Genomic DNA, 20,557 nt, shown 5'->3' with positions numbered 1-20,557 from the left:
AAATCATTTTTCCCTTCTGCATGTCTCCCTGCCTCCCCAGACTCGAGGTTCCTCTCCGCATCCCCGGGGAGGGGGCTCAGGTGTTCTAGAACTTGGTGCCGCCTGAGCGTCCCTACTTCACCGGGACCACGAGGGACCACACAGCGGAAGACATCACCCCACGACAGTGCATTTATCCTTCTCTTCTTCCCTGACTTCCCTTCGTCCTGCCAGCCTCATCCCACTCCCGGGGATGCCCTTACCTGCTGAGGTGATGGCTTGAGTCCCGAGGAGGTGGGAGCCGAGCGTCTTCCTGGCTGGGGGCTCCCGCACCCATAGCACGTGTCTCAGCATCCTGAAAGCGTTCCTAGGCCCCGGGCCAGCCCCGGGGTCGGGGCGGGGGGCGGGGAGAAGCAGGTCCATGGCTCCCCGATGGCCCGAGGACGGCCAAAAACCAGTTCAGGGAGCATCTCTCCTCTCTGTTGCCCCTTCTTTTTTTCTGTCCAGAATTGCCAATGTGGAGGGAGAAATGAAAGGCCAGAGCCCTTGGCTAGGGCACCGTTTTAGACACCAATACTCAACGAGTCTGGGCCGAGAGCAGGGAATTCACGGCCCCCTCAAGGCTGCTGAATCAACCAGCGCTTTCATTCTTACTGCTCATTCTGTAACTTTTGTATGTGCTGCTTGTTGGCCTTTCCCATGGAGACAGTCGGCCGAGCTGCTGATGCCTCACGGTGCTCTGTGTGAACGGACGGTGACCGATGGGTCAAGCATCAGGGGACAGCCACCCTGCTGTTCCGGTGAGCCCACGGGATGAGCAAACGTACTGGAGAAAGGAAACCTGTCTCCACGAGAGTGCTGCTGTGATTTTCCCCCAGAACAAAGATAAAAGAGAGGTCTTCTTTGTAATGACAGCAAGGAACTGACTTGGGTCTTTCTCTGTTAGCAGAGGTTACCGGCTGTAGCTTCTTCTCCAAGATTATCCCCCCACGCGCCCCTCCATTGCCAGGCACAGCCCCTGACCCTGGGACCTGGGAGGGGGACCACCACGTCGTGATCGAAGGCCTACCAGAGCTGGGGGCCGGAGAACTTCATCTGTAGGCCTCATTAAGAACATACCATTTCGTATGTTTAGGCTTTTACAAAAATGTCATCAAAACAGCCATTGTTAATCAGATGAAATGTTGTTGGTGTCCGTGTATCTGATGGAGGGTAGTCACATCGAAATGAAAGCTTACGGTATCTGACCCCAACTTTAAGGGGTCTGTGACCCCCCCCCCCGCCAATGCTCCCTGGTTTCCTAGACAGGCATCACACGCATGACTTTCTAAAGGAGCGTCATTCAGTAGGATTTTCAGAGACCCGTGCTGCCTGCTGCCAAAGCCACTAGCCCGCGGGGCCATTGAGCTTTTCCAGGGGAGCTGCTGCGACCAAGGAACTAGTTACATTTCAATTAGTTTGATTTTGAAAAGGTCCCTGTGGCCAGTAGCGACTGTGTCTGTGTCCAGTGGGAGGGCTCTGTGGGTTTGGGTCAAGCTGTCAAGGCCAGAAAGGGTGATGCAGTGATGTGCCGTGCAGGGGTGCTGGTCCCCGGCAGGTCTGGCCAGACCCCGTCCCCCCGCCCAAGCCCAGCAAGCTGGCGAGGCTGACCACCCTCCCTCAACAGCCCCTCTTTTCTCCCTTCCCCTACAAGGAGTTGTGCTGTCTAGGAAAAGACTGTGTTCTTAGCCTCTCCCGTCCATAGACAAGTCTTCAGAAAAGATGATTTCCCTTAGCCCAGCAGTTCTTGGTTTTTCACTTCTGGTTGCAAATCATCAGGTCTGCTGATTGCTGGAGCTACAGCTGGTGACTCCCCGTCCCCACCCTCCTGGGTCACCCCACCCGTGACAACAGAGGCCGGGGGTAGCTGACTTCCTTTAGAGTGTTTTTGCAAAGTTGCCTGCACAGAACCCACAGAAGCCTTGTCCCTCATCCCAGGCAGAGAGCAGACTAGCCTTCTTCCTCTACACGGAGCTGGTGGGGCCAGCTTCTCCTGGAGCCTCGCCCGCTGCCCTCCGCAGTGAGTATCACCCTTCTCCTCTGCATGTTCCCAGGTCTCCTGTGCCCTCCCTTGTGCATTGACTCGATGGCTTTTGCTTATCTGTCCAGTGTTCATGAGCACCAGACACTTTGCTAGAAGCTTCCAGGGAGGCAAAGGTGAATCAGGTAGTGGCTTGCCCAGGCTTCAAGGATGAGTAATAAAATACCTTCCCACCCACACATGGGAAGTAAAGATTCAAGGCAGTCTGTTCTGTGATTTGTACCTTACAGGAGGGAGAAGCCAGCACTCGGGACAGGTGACAAGAAGAGGGTCAGGACTAGGAAAGTAAAGCCCCCAGACAGGCCTTGGGTCCAAGAGTCTGCCCCATGGAAAGATGTCTGGGGCGGCATTCTCTGTAGCAGCGAGAAATTAGAAACAAGCAAAGTCTGCACCAGGATGTGACAGGTTAAGTGAACTGTGGTGTAGCCAGATGATGGAACACCCCACAGCTGGCAAGTCTGATGACAGCTCCATGTTAATTGGCAAAAGTGGGCTGGGAAAGAGTGTTAACTAGAAAGCAGGTCAACAATCGTTTGTGCAGCCTGATTCCCTTCCCATTGTGTGTGTGTCTCTGTGTGTGTGTGTGTGAGGTTATGTTGCAGAGAAAATGTCTAAAAGGATACATCTCAGGGAGTGACCAAGAGCCAACCCAAGAGAGGGTTGTTGGAGCAGTTTTGTTGTCATGGTCTTGATTTGCTCTGGGGTTGTTGTTACTGCTTGTGTGTTATGAAATGTACAAAATCTCCTTTAGAATCAGAAAAAAGCAAAGCTCCTTTATTTTTTTTTAAGATTTTATTTATTTATTTGACAGAGAGATCCCAAGTAGGCAGAGAGGCAGGCAGAGAGAGAGGAGGAAGCAGGCTCCCTGCCGAGCAGAGAGCCTGATGTGGGGCTCGATCCCAGGACCCTGAGACCATGACCTGAGCTGAAGGCAGAGGCTTTAACCCACTGAGCCACCCAGGTGCCCCAAAATCTCCTTTATTTTTAAGGGCTCCTCAGTGACTATGGCTTTGTCCTTTACAACCCACGCACCCTCTCCAGTTTCCCGGCAGCCGAGGCTCTGTAGCTGGCCAGTGTGGCAGGTGAGCTGTCGCCAAGCCCAGAGCTGGACGTTGGGGGCGGCCGCTACCTGCTGGAGCCCATCTCCTCCTCCCCCTGCTGAATAAGCCCCTGAGGCTAGATGCCTCTTTTCTCCATATCTGTCTGCTCTGAAACCTCCCACCAGGACTCTGGGCTCATAGGTTGCTCAGCGCGGCGCCCACGACAGGGCAAGGGTGGGCACCCGATCCAGGCTTGGCCTGCAGACGGCCCGGTAGACAGCTCAGAGACCCTGCTTCCAGGCCTACCAAAAAATGCAGGTGATGATTCAATCTCGGTGTAGCAAAGGGAACAAAAATCAGAGCAACACCCACGTTCCTGACTCACATTAGTGTCTGTATCCAGCTCACCTACGACGGTTGACCAGGGGGGCTGGGCTCCATAGTGATGTTTTTCTCAAGGAAACTCTACACCCAACACAGGGGTTGAACTCATGACCTGGAGATCAAGCGTCCCAGTGTACCCCATCCCAGGAGCCCCTCCAGGATGATTTTCACGTCAATTACTTAAGGACAGCAGAGAACAGAAAAATAACAGTTGGATGGTAATGGATGCCAGCCTAACTTTTCTCAGAGTTACTTTTTTTCCTTATTATTATTATTATTTTTTTTTTAGTAAATTAACAGCTCTCCGTTCTTTCTACTACCATCAAAGCTCCTGTACACATCTGTTTTCTGACTTTCACGCCTTTGTGCATACCTTTCCCTGCCCTCGAGCAATGTTCTCTCCCCTCATTGCACATCCTGATCCTTTCCAGCCTTCAAGAGTCAGCAAAAAAAATGTCACCTCCTCGAAGAAGCCCTCCTGGGTTTCTCCCACGCTGGCGTCATGACTTTCTCCTCCTGATTCCCAAACCGACTGGTAGCACTTAGCATTGCTGGTATTTGCCGCGATGACATATCCATTGTACTTGAATGTCAGCTTCTTGAGGACATGGATCAGGTCTCACACGGTGTTTCAGTGGAAGAGGTGATCCGGTGTGTCCGGTGTCAAGACACATTGAAGGAGTAGCTGGGGGACAAAGAATGTTCCCTCCTTCTCCCGTAGCCCTCTGCATTCTGCAAAGAGCATTGCACTCGCTCCTTGCCACAAACCCTTGCAAGTCAAGGAAATCTAGGCTCGGTGAGGACATGCTCCTTCTTGCTAAGGTCCCACATGCAGAAAGTCATGCTTCCCCTCACCGCGCCCATTATGCTGCAGGATGCGTCCAGGCCTTTCAGATTTGAGCAGTTGTAGCTCCATAATGAGGCCATCCTGAGCACGGTGAGGAGAGACTGAGGCAGTGCTGAGCCAGAAGCTGGGGCCCTCCCAGCAGACCCGAGAGGGGCCCGCTTTCAGTATGTTTTGTCATATGTGGGTGTTTGCCTCCTTCTCAGGGGTGACAAGAAAATGAAAGCGAGCCTGGAGATTTTGCAATTGGTGCAGTAAAATCTCCCAAGTGTATTCTGATGGGAGAGGGGAATTCTAGCTCAAGGGCCCTCGGCAGTGTCTTTTGACGGTGGCTCTAGGGAGGACTATGCTTCGATTCTACACTTTTTGGCTTTCCCTAAATTTTCCATGAGCCCGAAACACATTGAGAGGCAGCAAGATAAGCCTTCCCCAAATGCTCCTGTAGGAGCTCAAAGTTGCAAAAAGTAGCCATGGAGAATTTAATTACTTTTTTTAAAAAAAGATTTTATTTATTTGACAGAGAGAGGGAGAGATCGCAAGTAGGTAGAGAGGCAGGCAGAGAGAGAGGAGGAAGCAGGCTCCCCGCTGAGCAGAGAGCCCGATGTAGGGCTTGATCCCAGGACTCTGAGATCATGACCTGAGCCAAAGGCAGAGGCTTTAACCCACTGAGCCACCCAGGTGTCCCAAAGAATTTAATTACTTTTAACTACTAATTGGGGCTACCTTCCAGGCCAAACGGAGAGGGCCGTGAGGGCCTTCTGGGGCCGAGCTTGGCTAACAGGTGTATGGTGTAGGGAACGGAAGCACACTGGGGCTTCTTTTAAAAAAAAAAAAAAAAAAGGTGACAGGTTATTTTTACAATAGTTCCTAAAATAAAATTTCATGCACAAAGTAAAATATTTAAATAGTTTACAAAACCTGAAGGGAAAAAAAAAGAAAGTCTCACTTTTCACTGGTCATGATTGTTCAATCTCCTTCCAGAAAACGTTTCAGTACTGATAAGCACTGAAGTGTGTAACTGTTACATATATTAAAAAAAAAAAAAAAAAAGATCTTGCAACATCGTCTTCTCTTTTGTATTGCTACCTAATACTCTTAGTGACCTCTCTTTATCAGTGTGAGGTCTAGTGCATTCTAGTTATGGACTACTTGAGTGTTATTGAAGGACAGATCAAAACATTACCAACTGCTGGTTGTTAAGGTTGTTTCTCACATCTCCCAAGGTGTATCTTTATATTCTTTTGTGAGAATAACAATAGGTCATGTTTCCAGGTCAAGGGCTGAGTAAGAGCTGTTGTGCCTTGTACATTTTGACAAGAGATAGCTCTATCCTCTGAAAATGTTGTGCAGGGCAAGGGCAAGAGGGCAGGAGGGGTGCAAATATCAACCATTCTGTTTCCGTCACCAGAGAAACCTCAGAGGGCTTCACTGAGGAGGTGACATTTTTTTGCTGGCCCTTAAAGGCTGGAGAGCATGGGGACACATGATTTATACTCCCCACTAACTAGCTATAACGAATTATAACCAATGCCATTCTTTCTTCTTTATGCGACTTTTTCTTCCCCTGGGGAGTTTATTTTCTTCCATATTATTTCTTAACATTCAGTCTTCTTCTTCTTTTTTTAATTTTTTTTTTACTTTCTTCTTTTTAAAAATATTTTATTTATTTATTTGAGAGAGAGAGACAGTGAGAGAGAGCATGAAGCAAGGAGAAAATCAGAGGGAGAAGCAGACTCCCTTTGGAGCTGGGAGCCCGATGCAGGACTTGATTCCGGGACTCCAGGATCATGACCTGAGATGAAAGCTGTCACTTAACCAATTGAGCCACTCAGGCGCCCAACATTCAGTCTTCTTATGCAGATAGAAAGGAACCCAGTACTAGAAATATATAAAGTGTTTTCTGGCTAATGTCTCAAAAAACCCATCTTCCTGTTTCCCAACCTATAATAGAATTACATGAGCTGAATTGGGAATTTCCACACTTAACTGGGCATTTAAAAAAAAAGAGAGAGAGAGAGAGATTTTCCTTCTTAAGGGCATGATTCAGAAACAAAAAGAGGATGGTAAAATCAACGGAACGATGTGAAATTTGGGGGAGGGGCTATCCTCTGAGATGCGGCCAACACCCCAGCTCCCATCCAAACATCCACCCACTAATTTCAGCAACCATTGGCGAGTTTCCAATCCCAGGATTCCTTTTATATTTAATAGCTAGCACCTTAAAAAGAGCTTTCTCTCCGCTTCATTTATTTTGTCATTCATTTGCGTCAGTATGGACTCCCGGAGCCTCACAGAGTTGAATGAGCTAGAATGATTGCTTTAGTTAATTTGGTGCCCAAATCACCTTCGATTTGGCTAGTGGGAGCCCAGAAGTTTGGCACCTATGTCCTTTTGACAAGCCCTCATGGTCCTTCAAACACTTGCTTCTTGATGCAATAAATAAATAAATAAATAAATAAATCAGCTCCAGGTTCATCTTGCAGTTTTCCTGCCCCAGCTCTGGAGTTATTAGACATTTCTCTAGAGTCTGCTTCCTTTTGGTGGAAGAAGGTATTTAGAAACTAAGATCTGAGCAATGACGGCTTATTCTGTTGTGTCATTGTTCTTGGGTTCTCTCAGGAGATAATACACGTGCGTATACACACAAGTTACCTAAGCGTTAAAAACACGAGTCCAGGGGCGCCTGGGTGGCTCAGTGGGTTAAGCATCTGCCTTCAGTTCAGGTCATGATCGTGGGGTCCTGGGATCGAGCCCCGCATCGGGCTCTCTGCTCAGGAGGGAACCTGCTTCTCCCTCTGCCCCTTCTCTCTGTTCATGCTCTCCCTTTCATAAATAAATAAAATCTTTATTTTTTATTTTTATTTTTCTAAAGATTTTATTTATTTATTTGACAGACAGAGAGAGAGAACACAATCAGGGGAAGTGGGAGAGGGAGAAGCAGGCTTCCCACCGAGCAGGGAGCCTGATGCAGGCTCGATCCCAGGACCCCACGATCATGACCTGAATAGATGGCCAACTCTTAACCGACTGAGCCACCCAGATGCCCCTAAAATCTAAAAAAATAAAATAAAATAAAAACACTGTTTAATAAAATAAAATAAAAACACTTGAGCCCTCAATTCCAATAAATAGCACAAGGCACTCCAAGGCATACACTGCTGGCAAGAATGTTGCAAGGAACCAGTTCGGGCCACCTTCCTCCTCGCTTGCTAAAGGCAGGAGAGGACTCTGGGGAGGGAAGAAAACCAGAAAGTTTTCATGAGGATTTCACTGTTTTTCCTTTCTTCAGTTGAACCACTGTTTTGGGGTCCAAATACAAAGAAACGGCACATATTCCAAGTACAGAAAGTAAGTCCTGACTAATGTATATGCCCACGAAACCTTCCCACGATGAGCACAGCGAACATCTCCATCACCCTGAAAGGCTTCCTTGTGCGCCTTTGCACCTCCCACCCCCACGCTCTCCCCTGCCTCTTCTCTCTCTTACCAGGAAATCACTGGTCTGAGTTCTCTCATGATAGATTGCTTTGCATTTTCTAGAATTAATGTAAGTGAATCACAAAGTATGTGCTGCCTTGGTCTGGCTTCTTTACTCAGCCTCATTATTTTGAGAGCCGTCCGTGTTGCTGTGTGTATCCGTTGTTCATTCTGATTCCATTGTGTGGCCATGCCAATGTTCGCTTATCCCTTCCCGAGACTTGACGGACATTTGGGTTGTTTCCAGTAACGGCTCTTATAAATAAAGCTGCTAGTGTGTATATCAGTCTTTTGTGGCCACATGCTTGCATTTTTCTTAGGTAAGTACATGGTTACTCGATGGTTAGATCACACGGTAAGCGTTTGTTTAACTTTTTAAGAACCTGACAAACGATTTTCCAAAGTGGTTGCATCACACGTCAGGTACTGAAAACCACTATACTTTCAGAAAAGGAGGCTGAGTCACGATGTCGTGTTTTGGAAAGGAAACCAACAGGATAGGGTTGGATCTATGAAGGGGAATTGTTTTCTTCTAGAAACTTAGGGTGTGACGCTGGACATGGTTCTTTGGAATATACTCGCTTAAGACATACAAAGAAATGCCTGGCTCAGGTAGAGAGATCCTTCCTTGAAGAGAGGCAAGCTGCTCTTCCCTGAGTCATATCGGGGTGGGTTTACAGAGCTTCAAAGCACATGCGAACAACAACCAAGATTTATTTAAGTCAGCTTGGAGGCCCTTTGTGTTAGGGAACTAATTATGTTTTCTTTGCTAAACAAACCCTGGGACCTCCTTTGAGTCAGGAGATGGAGAAAATAGAGCCCATTTCCTTATCCTGGGTTTGTAAATCGAGCATGTAGGCAGGTGCTAGGGCTCTGAACCTCTCTGGGGGAGGGACCCAGCCCTTGTCTCCTGTGTCCTTGCCACCCGGTTATCCCGCAGAGTCTGGGCCCAGATGGTTCTCAAGTTGACCTCCCTCCCGTGATCCTCAGGAGCCCCCTGGTTGATAAAATAAGGGTGGAACATTTAGCAAAACAGAGCATGATTACGAAGCTACATCACGAGAAAAAGAACTAATGTGAAAAGGACGTGCTGTAAAACGTTAAGGCCCCAAAGGGCTCTCAGGGGAGCGGTCTCTCTTATTCCTATGTTGACGGCCAAGATCATTTTGAAATCGAGAATATTTGGTTTGACATCAATGTCGGGTGGACTCCAACTTTTGCTTGGGATTCTTTTTTTTTTTCTTAAGAACAAACGAATTTAACATTCAGTCTTCGTCTTTAGGTGTTCATTGCCGTTCTTTTGCAAGGCAGACTCCTTTTTGATTTGTGTCCTCTCTTTGGAGAAGCGAGCTTGATTCTTATCCATCATGGTGGCCACAGAATTCACAGTGAGTACATCCACATTCCTCGGGCTCCTTGAAACACATTGTCGTCTTGCCTGTTTGTGGCGGGCGGGAGGAGGTTTGTGGGAAGGAAACTGCTGCGGGGAGCGATTTCTCTGTGTGGTTTCCCTGGGTGAGATCTCTGCTGAGCTGTGCCCTGGAGGGGCCGTTGACGCCAGCACAGAGGGCTCTGCAAACACGCAAAACCAGAAGAGCTTGGGGGTATGTGGCGAAATGAGAGGAAAATGCTATTTGCAATTTTATTAACACGTAAGAGTGTTTATGATCTTTAACTAGATGTGCTTGCTTCTATGTGTCTGTTCTGAAATTGAGACAAACAAGGCTGAGGGACGATCCATAATTTGGTTTAAAAAAAAAAAAAACAAAACCAATAAAACCCTTGGTGAGCCCATTGGTTAGGCTTCTTGCCTAACAGGACAGAGCCTTTAGAGAGACCGAAGAATGCTATGTGAGTGCTCAACCTGCACAACTGTACAGGGCCCATACTTAGAAGGGCCATTTGCTTGACTTCATGCTCTGCTGCCTTAAAATTCTTACCAAATTTTGAGCAAAGGATCCTGAAAATGACATTGCTTGTACCAGCGCTTATGTATGTGTGTGCATGGGAGAGGGTATGGATGTGAGTCTGCGTGAGAGAGAGAGAGAGAGAGAGAGAGTGTGTGTGTGTGTGTGTGTGTTGGTGCTTCATGAGCAGAGGCTACATAGCTTTCAGAAGACTCAGAGGAATCTGGTCTTGGAAAAGTTTAGGAGCCTCTGAGGACCCCTTGGGAGTAGGGAATGGAGAGGAGAAATCAGAATCATTCAGGGTTTAGTAAAAGTTTTGTGCCCATCATGGGTCTTAAAGGGGTCTGAGCACTTGCCACATGTCCTGTCACTGTTGGTTTGCTTGTGTGTGCCCTCGCTAGGATGTGGGTTCCACAAGCGGGAGCCATGTCTGACTCAGCGGCGGCTGCGGTGTTAGGGTGCACACAGCTCCTGACATAGCCTCAGCGCACGATAACATTCATTGAATATATAAATCTGTCGGGTGATCCAGACAGATGCTCTCAGAAATGCCTACTTTCCATGATGAGACAGAGACTTTTGGGATGGAGAGGACCACGTGGCCCATGCCTCTGTCATCCCGCCATCTTCCAAAGGCTTGTCCTTAACCAAACGGTATCCGATATCTCCTTGCAGACCTTCTTCTCTAACGTATCTGACGACTACGGCTACCACTCCATGTCTACCACGGATGATGACTTTGAGAACCCTTTCTGTGAGAAAAGCCACGTCAGGCGGTTTGCGAGCTACTTCCTCCCCCCCTTGTACTGGCTTGTGTTCATCGTGGGCGCCGTGGGCAACAGTCTGGTCATCCTTGTCTACTGGTACTGCACACGGGTCAAGACCATGACCGACATGTTCCTCTTGAATCTGGCAATCGCCGACCTTCTCTTTCTCATCACCCTTCCCTTCTGGGCCATCGCCGCTGCCGACCAGTGGCGGTTCCAGCCCTTCCTGTGCAATGTGGTCAACAGCTTGTACAAGATGAACTTCTACAGCTGCGTGCTGTTGATCATGTGCATCAGCGTGGACCGGTACATCGCCATCGCTCAGGCCATGAGAGCCCAGACCTGGAGGCAGAAAAGGCTCCTGTACAGCAAAATGATTTGCCTCACCGTCTGGATAGTGGCAGCCATGCTCTGCATCCCAGAAATCCTGTACAGTCAACTCAGGAAGCAATTGGACATTACCATCTGCACCATGGTTTACCCCAGCGACCAGAGCACCAGAGTGAAGTCCACGGTCTTGACCCTGAAGGTCCTCCTGGGCTTCTTCCTCCCTTTCGTGGTCATGGCGTGCTGTTACACCATCATCATTCACACTCTGTTACAAGCCAGGAAGTCCTCCAAGCACAAGGCCCTGAAGGTGACCATTACAGTCCTTACGGTCTTTGTCCTGTCTCAGTTCCCCTACAACTGCATTCTGTTGGTGCAGACCATCGATGCCTACACCATGTTCATTTCCGACTGTGCCATTTCCATCAACATTGACATCTGCTTCCAGGTCACTCAAACCATCGCCTTCTTCCACAGTTGCCTGAACCCCGTCCTCTACGTCTTTGTGGGTGAGAGATTCCGCCGGGATCTCATAAAGACCCTGAAGAACTTGGGTTGCATCAGCCAGGCACAGTGGGTCTCATTCACGAGGAGAGAGGGAAGTGTGAAGCTATCATCCATGCTGCTGGAGACGACCTCTGGTGCTCTCTCCTACTGAGGGGTCTCCGCTCCGACATGCATGGCCCTTTTCGGAAATTACGAGAAATATGGGGGTATACACCTGAGCCACGTGCAACTGGAGGGAAACCAATGAAGAAGAAGAAGGAGGAAGTGGGGATAAAGACAAACCCGGAAAGGGATAAACTTGTACGATTACTTTAGTTAGAATTTCCAAGCCAGAGTTTTCCAAACTGACTGGCTGTCCACTGAGACTGTTGCTTGGCTTTTGGCTACAATGGCTGCAATTTTCAAAGGAGGACTAACACCCGGTCCCGCGGACCCCCCCTGGCTTTTTGCCACCTGACGGAGCATTGATGCGGCTGACCTCGGGAGGGTTTCTGTAACTCCACACCTGCCTGCCGGGTTGACCTGCCCGAGGACTCTGCTTGTCCACTCGTGTCACAGGGGTGGGTTCAGCCTGCGGAGAGACCCCGAGAGCCCAAGTTGGCAGAACCGGCTCTGGCTCTGTCTTGGGCGTACTCTGCCGAGTGGCTTCTAGGATGGTCTGCTTTGTCTCCTCCCTATAAAACGAGTTAGTTTTCATGAGCCTCTTTTTTTCTGAGCTTGCTGGAAGGATATCTGCCTCCCCGCTGCTTTTCTTTTTCTTATTGTACAGTGCTGACCTGTCCAAAGTCTTCTAACTCTGACACAAGGCTGGGAAAAAAAAAAAAAAAGTAATGCAGCTCACTTTTGCTTTGTGTTTTCTATCTTTGTGACTTCGATCTCACCTGTGAAAATGTTTTATATACCAGAAAAAGTGCTTTTTGATGATTGTGTAAAATACTCATTACTGGTCACTTTCTTTGTCATTTCTGTATTTTAGAAGTGCCCCGTGAGAGGTCCCGTAGCCACATTAGAGTGTGAAGAACAGATCAGGATAAGGAAATAAAATCTCTGAAACACTTTAAAGCCATCTGGATTGCAGGTTGTGTTTTGTTTTGTTTTGTTTTTGTTTTTTCTTTTCACTTTTTATGAATTCAAGCTAACTCGGGGCGCCTGGGTGACTCAGTCAGTTAAGTATCTGACTCTTGATTTCGGCTCAGGTCACGAACTCAGGGTGGTGAGATCGAAGCCCACACGGGGCTCCCTGCTTGGTGGGGAGGTCCACTTGGGATTCTCTCTCTCCCTCTCCCTCTGCTCTCCCCTCTCAAGTAAACAAATTCTTTAAAAAAAAATTTAAAAATAATTAAAATTAATTAAAATACTAAAAATAATTAAAAAATAAAAAATAATTCAAGTGAGTTAACACGTAGTGTATTATTAGTTTCCGGGCCAGAGAGCACTCATCACTTGCCTACAATGCTCAGAGCTCACCACGAGTGTTCTCCTTAATGCCCATCCCCCAGTTACCCTACCCCACCCCCACTTGTCTTTGGGTGCTTTTTTTTTTTTTTTAAGGTTTTATTTATTTATTTGACAGAGAAAGAGAGGGAGAGAGACTGTGTGAGCACAAGCAGGGTGAGCAGCAGACAAAGGGAGAAGAAGACTTCCAGAAGAGCAGGGAGCCCAACTCAGGGCTCCATCCCAGGACCCCAGGATCATGACCTGAGCCAAAGGCAGATGCTTAACTGACTGAGCCACCCAGGGGTGCCTGGGTGCCTGGTTTTTATCTCTTCTCTGGCCAAGCTTATTTCCCAGGTTTGTCCCAATCAGTCCAGTGGAATTTCCAAGGGGGACTATTCGAGGGGGACACAGAGAACTGGGTTTTGACCCTTGGTCTCAAGGAGGCATCGCTGGGGTTTCAGTCCCAAGAGTGGCTTCCAACGGGGGCACAGATGCTCTGGACTCTGCCACATCTTCCTTCTCCTCCCTGCCCAAGCAGTAGAGGGAGCACAAACGGGGCAGCAACGCACACGCTTTGCTAACCCGTCCTATGTACGGGCAGCTGGGGGTAAGTAAGCGTCTGTCTGGGACCAGCACAGCAACAGGGGTCCTCCTGCAAAAAAAAACACCACTTACAGTCAAGGGGAGGGTGACATCCCCAAGGCCAGTGTATGGACAGAGCCATTGCTCGGCTACCATTTCCAGGAGACGCCGGGTGGCTTTTAAGGAACTCAGGAGAATAAGCAACAAGCACGGGACACACCTGAATAACATGGCGCCACGAGGTGGAAAGAACATGACTGAGCTTGGCATTTCCATTCTGTGCCCTTCTGATACTGCGCTTCTCTGACCATGTGTCACGGGGGCCGAGGGGGAGCTGAGGACGTGGGGAGGGGTGGAGGGGGAAGGGGCTGAGCCCTGATCATGCCTCTTAGGTCTACACTCAGCCTGGAGTTATTTAAGACACATCAGAATGGGTATTTTTTATGAGTTGAGAGGTCGTGAGTTTTTGACCAGTGCACGTTAGTTGGGAAAAATGAAACAAAACAGAACAAAAAAAACCCCAAAATGCTAGAGAACAAAATACCCAGAGAATGACAAACCCTGGGTAGCCCCCAATTCACAATGGTCATGCCTGCTTCCAAGGGCTTCCTTTAGGACATGACTGTCCCTACTGGCCCAGACCTAACAGAGCTCCAATCTGGGATTAGACGGGCTGCCATTGAACCCCACGGTGAGGATTTTAAGTACTTTTTACGGCAAATTATCTTGGTTTTTGAATGATTGCATAAACAGAACCATGTTACATTCAGACGAATCTAGGTTTTGGTAGCAGATTTATCCTAAGATAAAAACACTGGAAGAGCCAACACGGGGAAACCCATGAAGAACCATGACTCACTGGACATTTCCAGAAAATACGCCGTGTGAGTACTTCTTGAAATAAAGATAAAAGAGGATTATCGTATCAAATTATGGTTGACGAGAACTTCATAAACGGAAAAAAAAAATTAAGAAACTGAATGAAAGATGGTGTGTTTTCATGATCAAAAAAGAAATCATCTTCTTTTTTTCCTACCAAAAAAATTTTAAAAACTAATTCTAAGTCCACCTGTCACCACAGGTGCATTCCAGCGGGGTGGTTGTTTTGACACAATCCCCTCGGATGACTGGAGATTCGTTCTGTTGGGGCTGTCTTTCAGGCCTGTGGAACATTCATTTGTTCGGCAAACACTGGTGTGTATACTGTGAGCCGGACCCTCTCTCCTCACCGAGGCAATAAGAGATTCGCGATAGCCCGTTCCCTCAAGATGCTAACCTTCTGGAAATATGGAAGAGCCAGGCACCGTGTGGGCTCAGACACACAGGACAGCATGCAAAGCTCTGCCAGGTGCTGTCCCTTGGCTGAGACGCGTGCAGAGGCCTCATACGGCTGACGGACTGGTGTGTAGATCATTCCAGGGACAAGCTGTGCATGGCAGCCCCTCTGGGTGGCCTCTGAATGAGCATCTTTGTGTGTGTTCTGGACCCACTGCAGGGTCCTAACCCCCTCCCCCCACACATGATGCCTGGCGTGAGTTAGATACACTATGCTGAACAGGTAACCTTGTTAAAATTAAAAGTGGTCATTTCTCAAATGTGTAGTTTGTACGTCAGACCTTGGCTGCCAGAGAACTTTGAAGAAAAGAGAGCTTGGCAACCTTGAGCAACATGCCCTTTAGGTCCTTAGGGTAGTAATGGCGTCTTGTTCCCTACGGGCAGCCTGACAGGAACAGGGGGTCAAGGAAGGGCCGGCTAGAGCGGGACTAGATACAGTGCCTTCCTGTGGCCCGGCGGGAGGCTCTGGTGGCGGCCTGTTGGCTCCCGTGGGACTGGCGTGTGCTTATAATGTCTTCCTTTTGGCCACAGCCATGGTTATAAATGGTTCTGCGCAAGGAAGCCACCAGCCCTGGAGAGCCGCTTCCGTTGCTCTGGTGGCCCTTCTCTGGAGGCCGTAACCACTGTAGTGGGGTGGTGATGGGCAGTGGGTCTACCATGGGCTTCAAGGCCCCGGGAAGGCTGTCAGGAAGCATGAAACCTTTGGACACCGACTTCCTGCTCCAGTTAATGAAAAGCTGCTCCGTGTGTCCAGATGGCTCTTTGGTATTTGTAGTCTTGGAACGGGGGCTTGGCGTCCCAATCCTGACTTGGTCTCATACACTGAAGCTTCCCATGGGGCCAGGTCATGGGATGAGCAAAGCGTCCCCCCTCCTCCCCCTACACCCCGGCTCTGGTGCATGAGGACCTTTATCACGTGCTGGGCTTGTCTTCTTCCTTCCACACTCTGGCCGAGGGGCTCTACAGGATTTTGAAAAAAGGGAGACAATATGGCCCCGGTCTTACACATTTTAGATGCTCAGAAGGAATCTCCTTCTTCGGCAACTCGTTTACCACGCATGATCCGTGAATACCAGGCTGTAGAGTGTGGGCGTGGTCACATCCAAGCTCCCAGGATGCTCCCGCAGGGCAGTCTCTTTCTCTCTGCCCCCCCCCCCCCACCCGGTTGCAGGTCAGGTCAGTGACTGCGCCATCCTGGGACTGGGAATATTTCTCTCATCCTTTCTATTTTCTTGTGCAGATGCCCCCTTAGCTAAGGTCCCCTTCAATGTCTTCCTTTGGCTTTTTCTATTATAAAAACCTACAAAAGACATGGAAATGTGTCTCTCCATTTGGCTCTTCATGAGTTCCCTCCACGCTTGACATCCTTACTTGTCACACTCGATCCTGGGACCGCGGGCTCAGCGAGAAATCTCTGTGGGCAGATGGAGGCACACCGGCTAGATTTCCCCTTGAGAACGAGCTCCAAGATCGAGCGTCGCCTGCTCTACTGACAGAGCCAGCCAGGCGCCCCCGCAAGGCCCTTTTCTGATCTTATGTGGCCTCCACAGCATCCTTAGGAAGTAGCTACTCTTACATCTTCCACTTAACAGGAGGAGAAACTGAGGAGGGAGCGACTCCCTCCCTTGCCTGAAGCCATAGCTAGGAGGTCGTGGCAGCCGGAATGCATTCATGGTTTCCTGGTACTGGAATCTGACCTCTAGGTGCTCTGTAATGCTGTCTCCCCCACTGGAGGCCAGGCACTTCCGACCCAGGGCTCAGGTCACACGTTGGAATCCAGGCGTGGCTTTCTTGCCGCAGAGACCCTGAGTCAGGAGTGCGGGGTGACCTTGGCCCCGGGCAGGGGAGCAAGAGCCCTGCCCAGGCTTCGATTTCATCCTGGGCCCTCCACTCCTGGCTCTTACTGTTGAGTTGTTGGCCCTCTGGGTGACTGGAGAGAAACATTAATTTAACAACGTTGTGATGACTCGAGCTCATAGGAACTGGGCATTTGGTTGTTCGCCGGGGAAACTGAGACAGCCATGAGCTGATGTGAATTTGTTTTCAAATTTTAAAGATTCTGTTTATTTAGTTGTCCTGGAGTACAAGCGGCAGGAGAGGCAGGCAGAGGCAGAGGGAGAAGCAGGCTCCCTACTGAGCAAGGAGCCCAATGCAGGACTCGATCCCAGGACGCTGGGATCATGACCCGAGCTGAAGGCAGATGCCTTCATGTAATAAAATAAATAAAACAGGGGCACCTGGGTGGCTCATTTGGTTAAGCTGCTGCCTTCGGCTCCGGTCAGGATCCTGGAGTCCTGGAATCGAGTCCCGTATCGGGCTCCCTGCTTGACAGGGAGTCTGCTTCTCCTGCTGACCTTTCTCCACGTATGCTCCCTTTCATTCTCTCTCTCTCAAATAAATAAATAAAATATTTAAAAAAAAATAAAATAATAATAAAAATAACTCTATGGTATAGAAGATCTACCTTGGAACCACCCCCCTCCCAACCAAAGCCTGGACAGATCCCCTATCCCCATTTCCAGGGGAAGCCACTGTGAAGTTTCCAGTGTCTTCTTCCAGAAACACGGACACCATCCCCTGTGTCGTCTTCTGGTGTGCGGGCGTGTGCTCCTTCCAGCCACCGCCTGTGTGACACCATCTTCCTTGCTGTTGACCGGGGCGAAGGGAAGGTACAAGAAGGACAGATCACCAGGCTCCGAGGTGGCGTCTGTCCCCTGTGGTCCCCGCACCACCTTGCCATGCTCCTGCTGAGAGCAGTCTCTCTACCCACGCCTCCAATCTGGGCTGGCCTCGCTGCTTGCTCTGGTCTCCAGCGTACGGTCGAAGGGACAGTTCTGAGAGACCGTGAGGCTGTGCGTGTGCCTTGGCTGTTCTGGAAACCTGCCCAGTCCTCACCTGAACCAGCCTGGCCATCCTGCTGGGGGTGGGGGAGACCATGAGGAGCAGGCTACAGTCCCCTGGCCAAGGCCACCATAGGCCAGCCAGCGCCCCCCTTGCCCCTCCTGCACCCACCACCTCCCAGTCGCCACCAGACGATTGCCTGCCGACTGCCAGACAGGGAGAGCTCGGATGATGGGCTGCTGACCTCAGCAATCGGCACCAAGAACGCCTGCGTCAACCTGCAGGTCTGGGAAGCTAAATAAGGGCTTCGGGTCTAGGCCACTGGTTTTGAGGTTGCTTGTTATGCAGAATTATCCTGAGAGTAAATAACCCATCCAGCCCTTTGTGTGGAGGATGGCGCCCAGTTAGGGTGTGAAGGTCAAGGACTGCCACAGCAAACCCTGCTTTAGGGAAGAGGTATTTTTTCTTTTCTTTTCTTTTTTAAATCACTGGATAATCTGCATTCTGGTAAAATGAAATGGGTTTAGAGAAAACCGCTCCCACCGCTGTCTCAGCACAGTGCAGCGGCTGTGACAAGCTCTATAAACGATTCAGCCTTCCCAGCCCCCCAGCCCAGGTCTCGGAGTGACGTAAGGCCAGAGCCTGCGAGATTGACTGTATTTCCTACTGACGGTTACTAACAACCCAGTGCTATGATGAGCTGATCTGCCTCTTTTTTTTTTCCACAAAGACCTGCCAGTTCCTTAACCTTTTTTATCCCCCTCCTCGTGTACTCCTTGGGCATCTGATAAAGCCGACTGCCCCCTTCTCAGAATGTTGTAAAATGGATAAAATAAAACATATAGGATTACAAAGAAAATGTCAGTTGAGGTACAATTCTCTAAAAATTAGAACAGAAGTATGAACGAGTAACATACATGCCTTTTTAAAAAATTAAAAAAAATATTTTATTTTTAATTAAAAAATTTTTTTTTTTAAATTTAAATTTATTTGACACATAGAGATCACAGGTAGACAGAGATCACAGGTAGGCAGAGAGGCAGGCAGAGAGAGAGAGAGAGGTGGAAGCAGGCTCCTGCCGAGCAGAGAGCCCGATGCGGGACTCGATCCCAGGACCCTGGGATCATGACTTGAGCCGAAGGCAAAGGCTTTAACCCACTGAGCCACCCAGGAGCCCCGAACATGCCTTTTATTATTAATGCATCACTTAGGCTCTATGAGCAGTTCTAATGACAACCTTCGTTTCAGAGTGGCAATGACATTTTGAGAGTCATCGCTCTCGTTTGGTAGGAGAATATCCGTCCATTTCACTGGTGACAAAATCACGGGTCTTGCTGACATATACTAGGGCTACCTGGTCTTTGTATTCACGATGGAGGGAAGAGCTATATTTTAGTTCTAAGTTGGGGGACAGTGGGCATTCCCCCACCCCATCCACGTTCACGGGCCTTCTGAATCCTGGGGATGGGCCCGGTGAGGAGCCCATGTTTGGCTTCATCTCCTCCAAAGTGCATCCATCAGTACTGAACTCCTATTTCTTCCTGTAATCCTTACATTTTGGACAGGAGGGGGACCACTTTGGATTTGGGGAAGGGAATGTTTTTCCGTTTAGAAATGATCTGCCGGTTAGCACTATGTCCTTGGAGACAGACGCAAGCCATGAGTGAAATCATGGTCACAGGAGGCTCTGACCTCAGCACAGTTTCCTTTCAGGTATTGGTGGAGAAGCAGCTTCTTCTCCAAGAACGAAATCTCCACCTCTGCCTCCCCCACTCCCCCCCAACCCCGCAGTGCTTGGCCCAGTGGGCGGAGGGAGAAGTCCTGGTTCCATGATTTAAGGGTCGCTGGTGGAGTCAAATCTGGGGACGGATCCACGAGCTTGGTTTACCCCTTTCCTCAAGGTCTAACCAGAGCGGTGACACGGCAGTGACCCTCAAGGACCTGTTCAGTGACTTGTGAGGGAAGCAGCCTGATGAACCGGACTTGAGATGGGTGTGAACGTGTGATCCTCTCTCTGAGAAGACCCCGAAGTTCTGGGGGGGGGGGCTTCCCAGCTTGTGGAGAAGGGCCTTCTCTACAAAGACCTTTGCCCCCCTCCCATGGACGCGTCTCTTACGCAGAAGCCTCATGGTGGTGGTGGAGGGGGGTGGGGGGGGTAGCAGCGGCTGCCCTGCCTCAGGACCTCTCAGTGAGAACATGGGAAGTCTTGAGGCCAACTCCGAGCCAGAGGTACAGGCCTGAGGACCTTTGCCATGTCTGCAGCCACCGCCTTCTGTGTTTGGTCAACTGTCCAGCTTTGGCTTCCACTAAAATGCTGTTTCACTGGATGTCCTGGTTGGCTTTGGCCACATGGATGCTGCCGTTTTCCACATGGTGCCATTCCTCGGAGGAGAAAGGGGACTTCTGCTAACCCAGACTCCTGCCGGCCCTCCCTGAGGCCTCGGGGAAGGCCCCTCCCACGCATCCTTCTTTTCTCCCCGCCTCTTTGCTCTCCTAGCCTCTGTCCCCCGCACCCCTCCCTCACCCCCTTCCTTCCTCCCGGGGGGGGGGGGGGGGAGAAGACAGTGCCTGCCTCACTGACCTGGCCCATGGCCATTCCCGCCTCCCCGGGAAGGTTCCTTCTCTCCTCCAGGCTCACTCAAAGACCTCCTTGGCAGCAGAAAGCTGGGGACGCCCCCTTCCAACCCCCCCGCCCCCGACCTGACATCACCTTCTCTTTGTTGATTCTAGGGAGCCCCGGTCCCCAAACCATACCTGGTCTGGCACTGAGGCCTTCCTTCCAGTGAGGACACTCACACGTGTCAGGTTGGCCGATGCCGGACTCCCTTTGCTTGCTTTTGAGCTAAGAGGACAGTCGATTCCAGGTTTCAGCTGGGGCAGCCGTGTCACAGGCAACCGCAGTTAGTCTGCGCCAGGATGTAGGAGAAAGTCACACCAGGCCCCCTTCTCCCCCCAAGCGTGCGAGGATGGGGGAGGGGCGGGGGAAGGACATCAAAGGCCCGAGGTTGGCGATCGAACTCGTGCTCAGCTTCACCATCCTCCAGAAACCA

The 20,557-nt window shown here is 49.9% G+C and overlaps 1 protein-coding gene across 1 annotated transcript; it reads left to right on the top strand.

Moving 5' to 3' along the window:
• Positions 1-9,116: 9,116 nt before the first annotated feature.
• On the top strand, positions 9,117-11,463 carry CCR9 (C-C motif chemokine receptor 9). Its single transcript, XM_044255298.1, has 2 exons — positions 9,117-9,192; positions 10,387-11,463. The coding sequence occupies exons 1-2, from the start codon at positions 9,172-9,174 to the stop codon at positions 11,461-11,463; spliced, it is 1,098 nt and encodes a 365-aa protein (XP_044111233.1). The 5' UTR covers positions 9,117-9,171.
• The last annotated feature ends 9,094 nt before the right edge of the window (positions 11,464-20,557 follow it).

This window comes from Neovison vison, chromosome 6, assembly GCF_020171115.1.
Source record: "Neovison vison isolate M4711 chromosome 6, ASM_NN_V1, whole genome shotgun sequence".
Classification (NCBI taxonomy): Eukaryota; Metazoa; Chordata; class Mammalia; order Carnivora; family Mustelidae; genus Neogale; species Neogale vison.
This window is presented reverse-complemented; position numbering and strand designations above follow the sequence as displayed.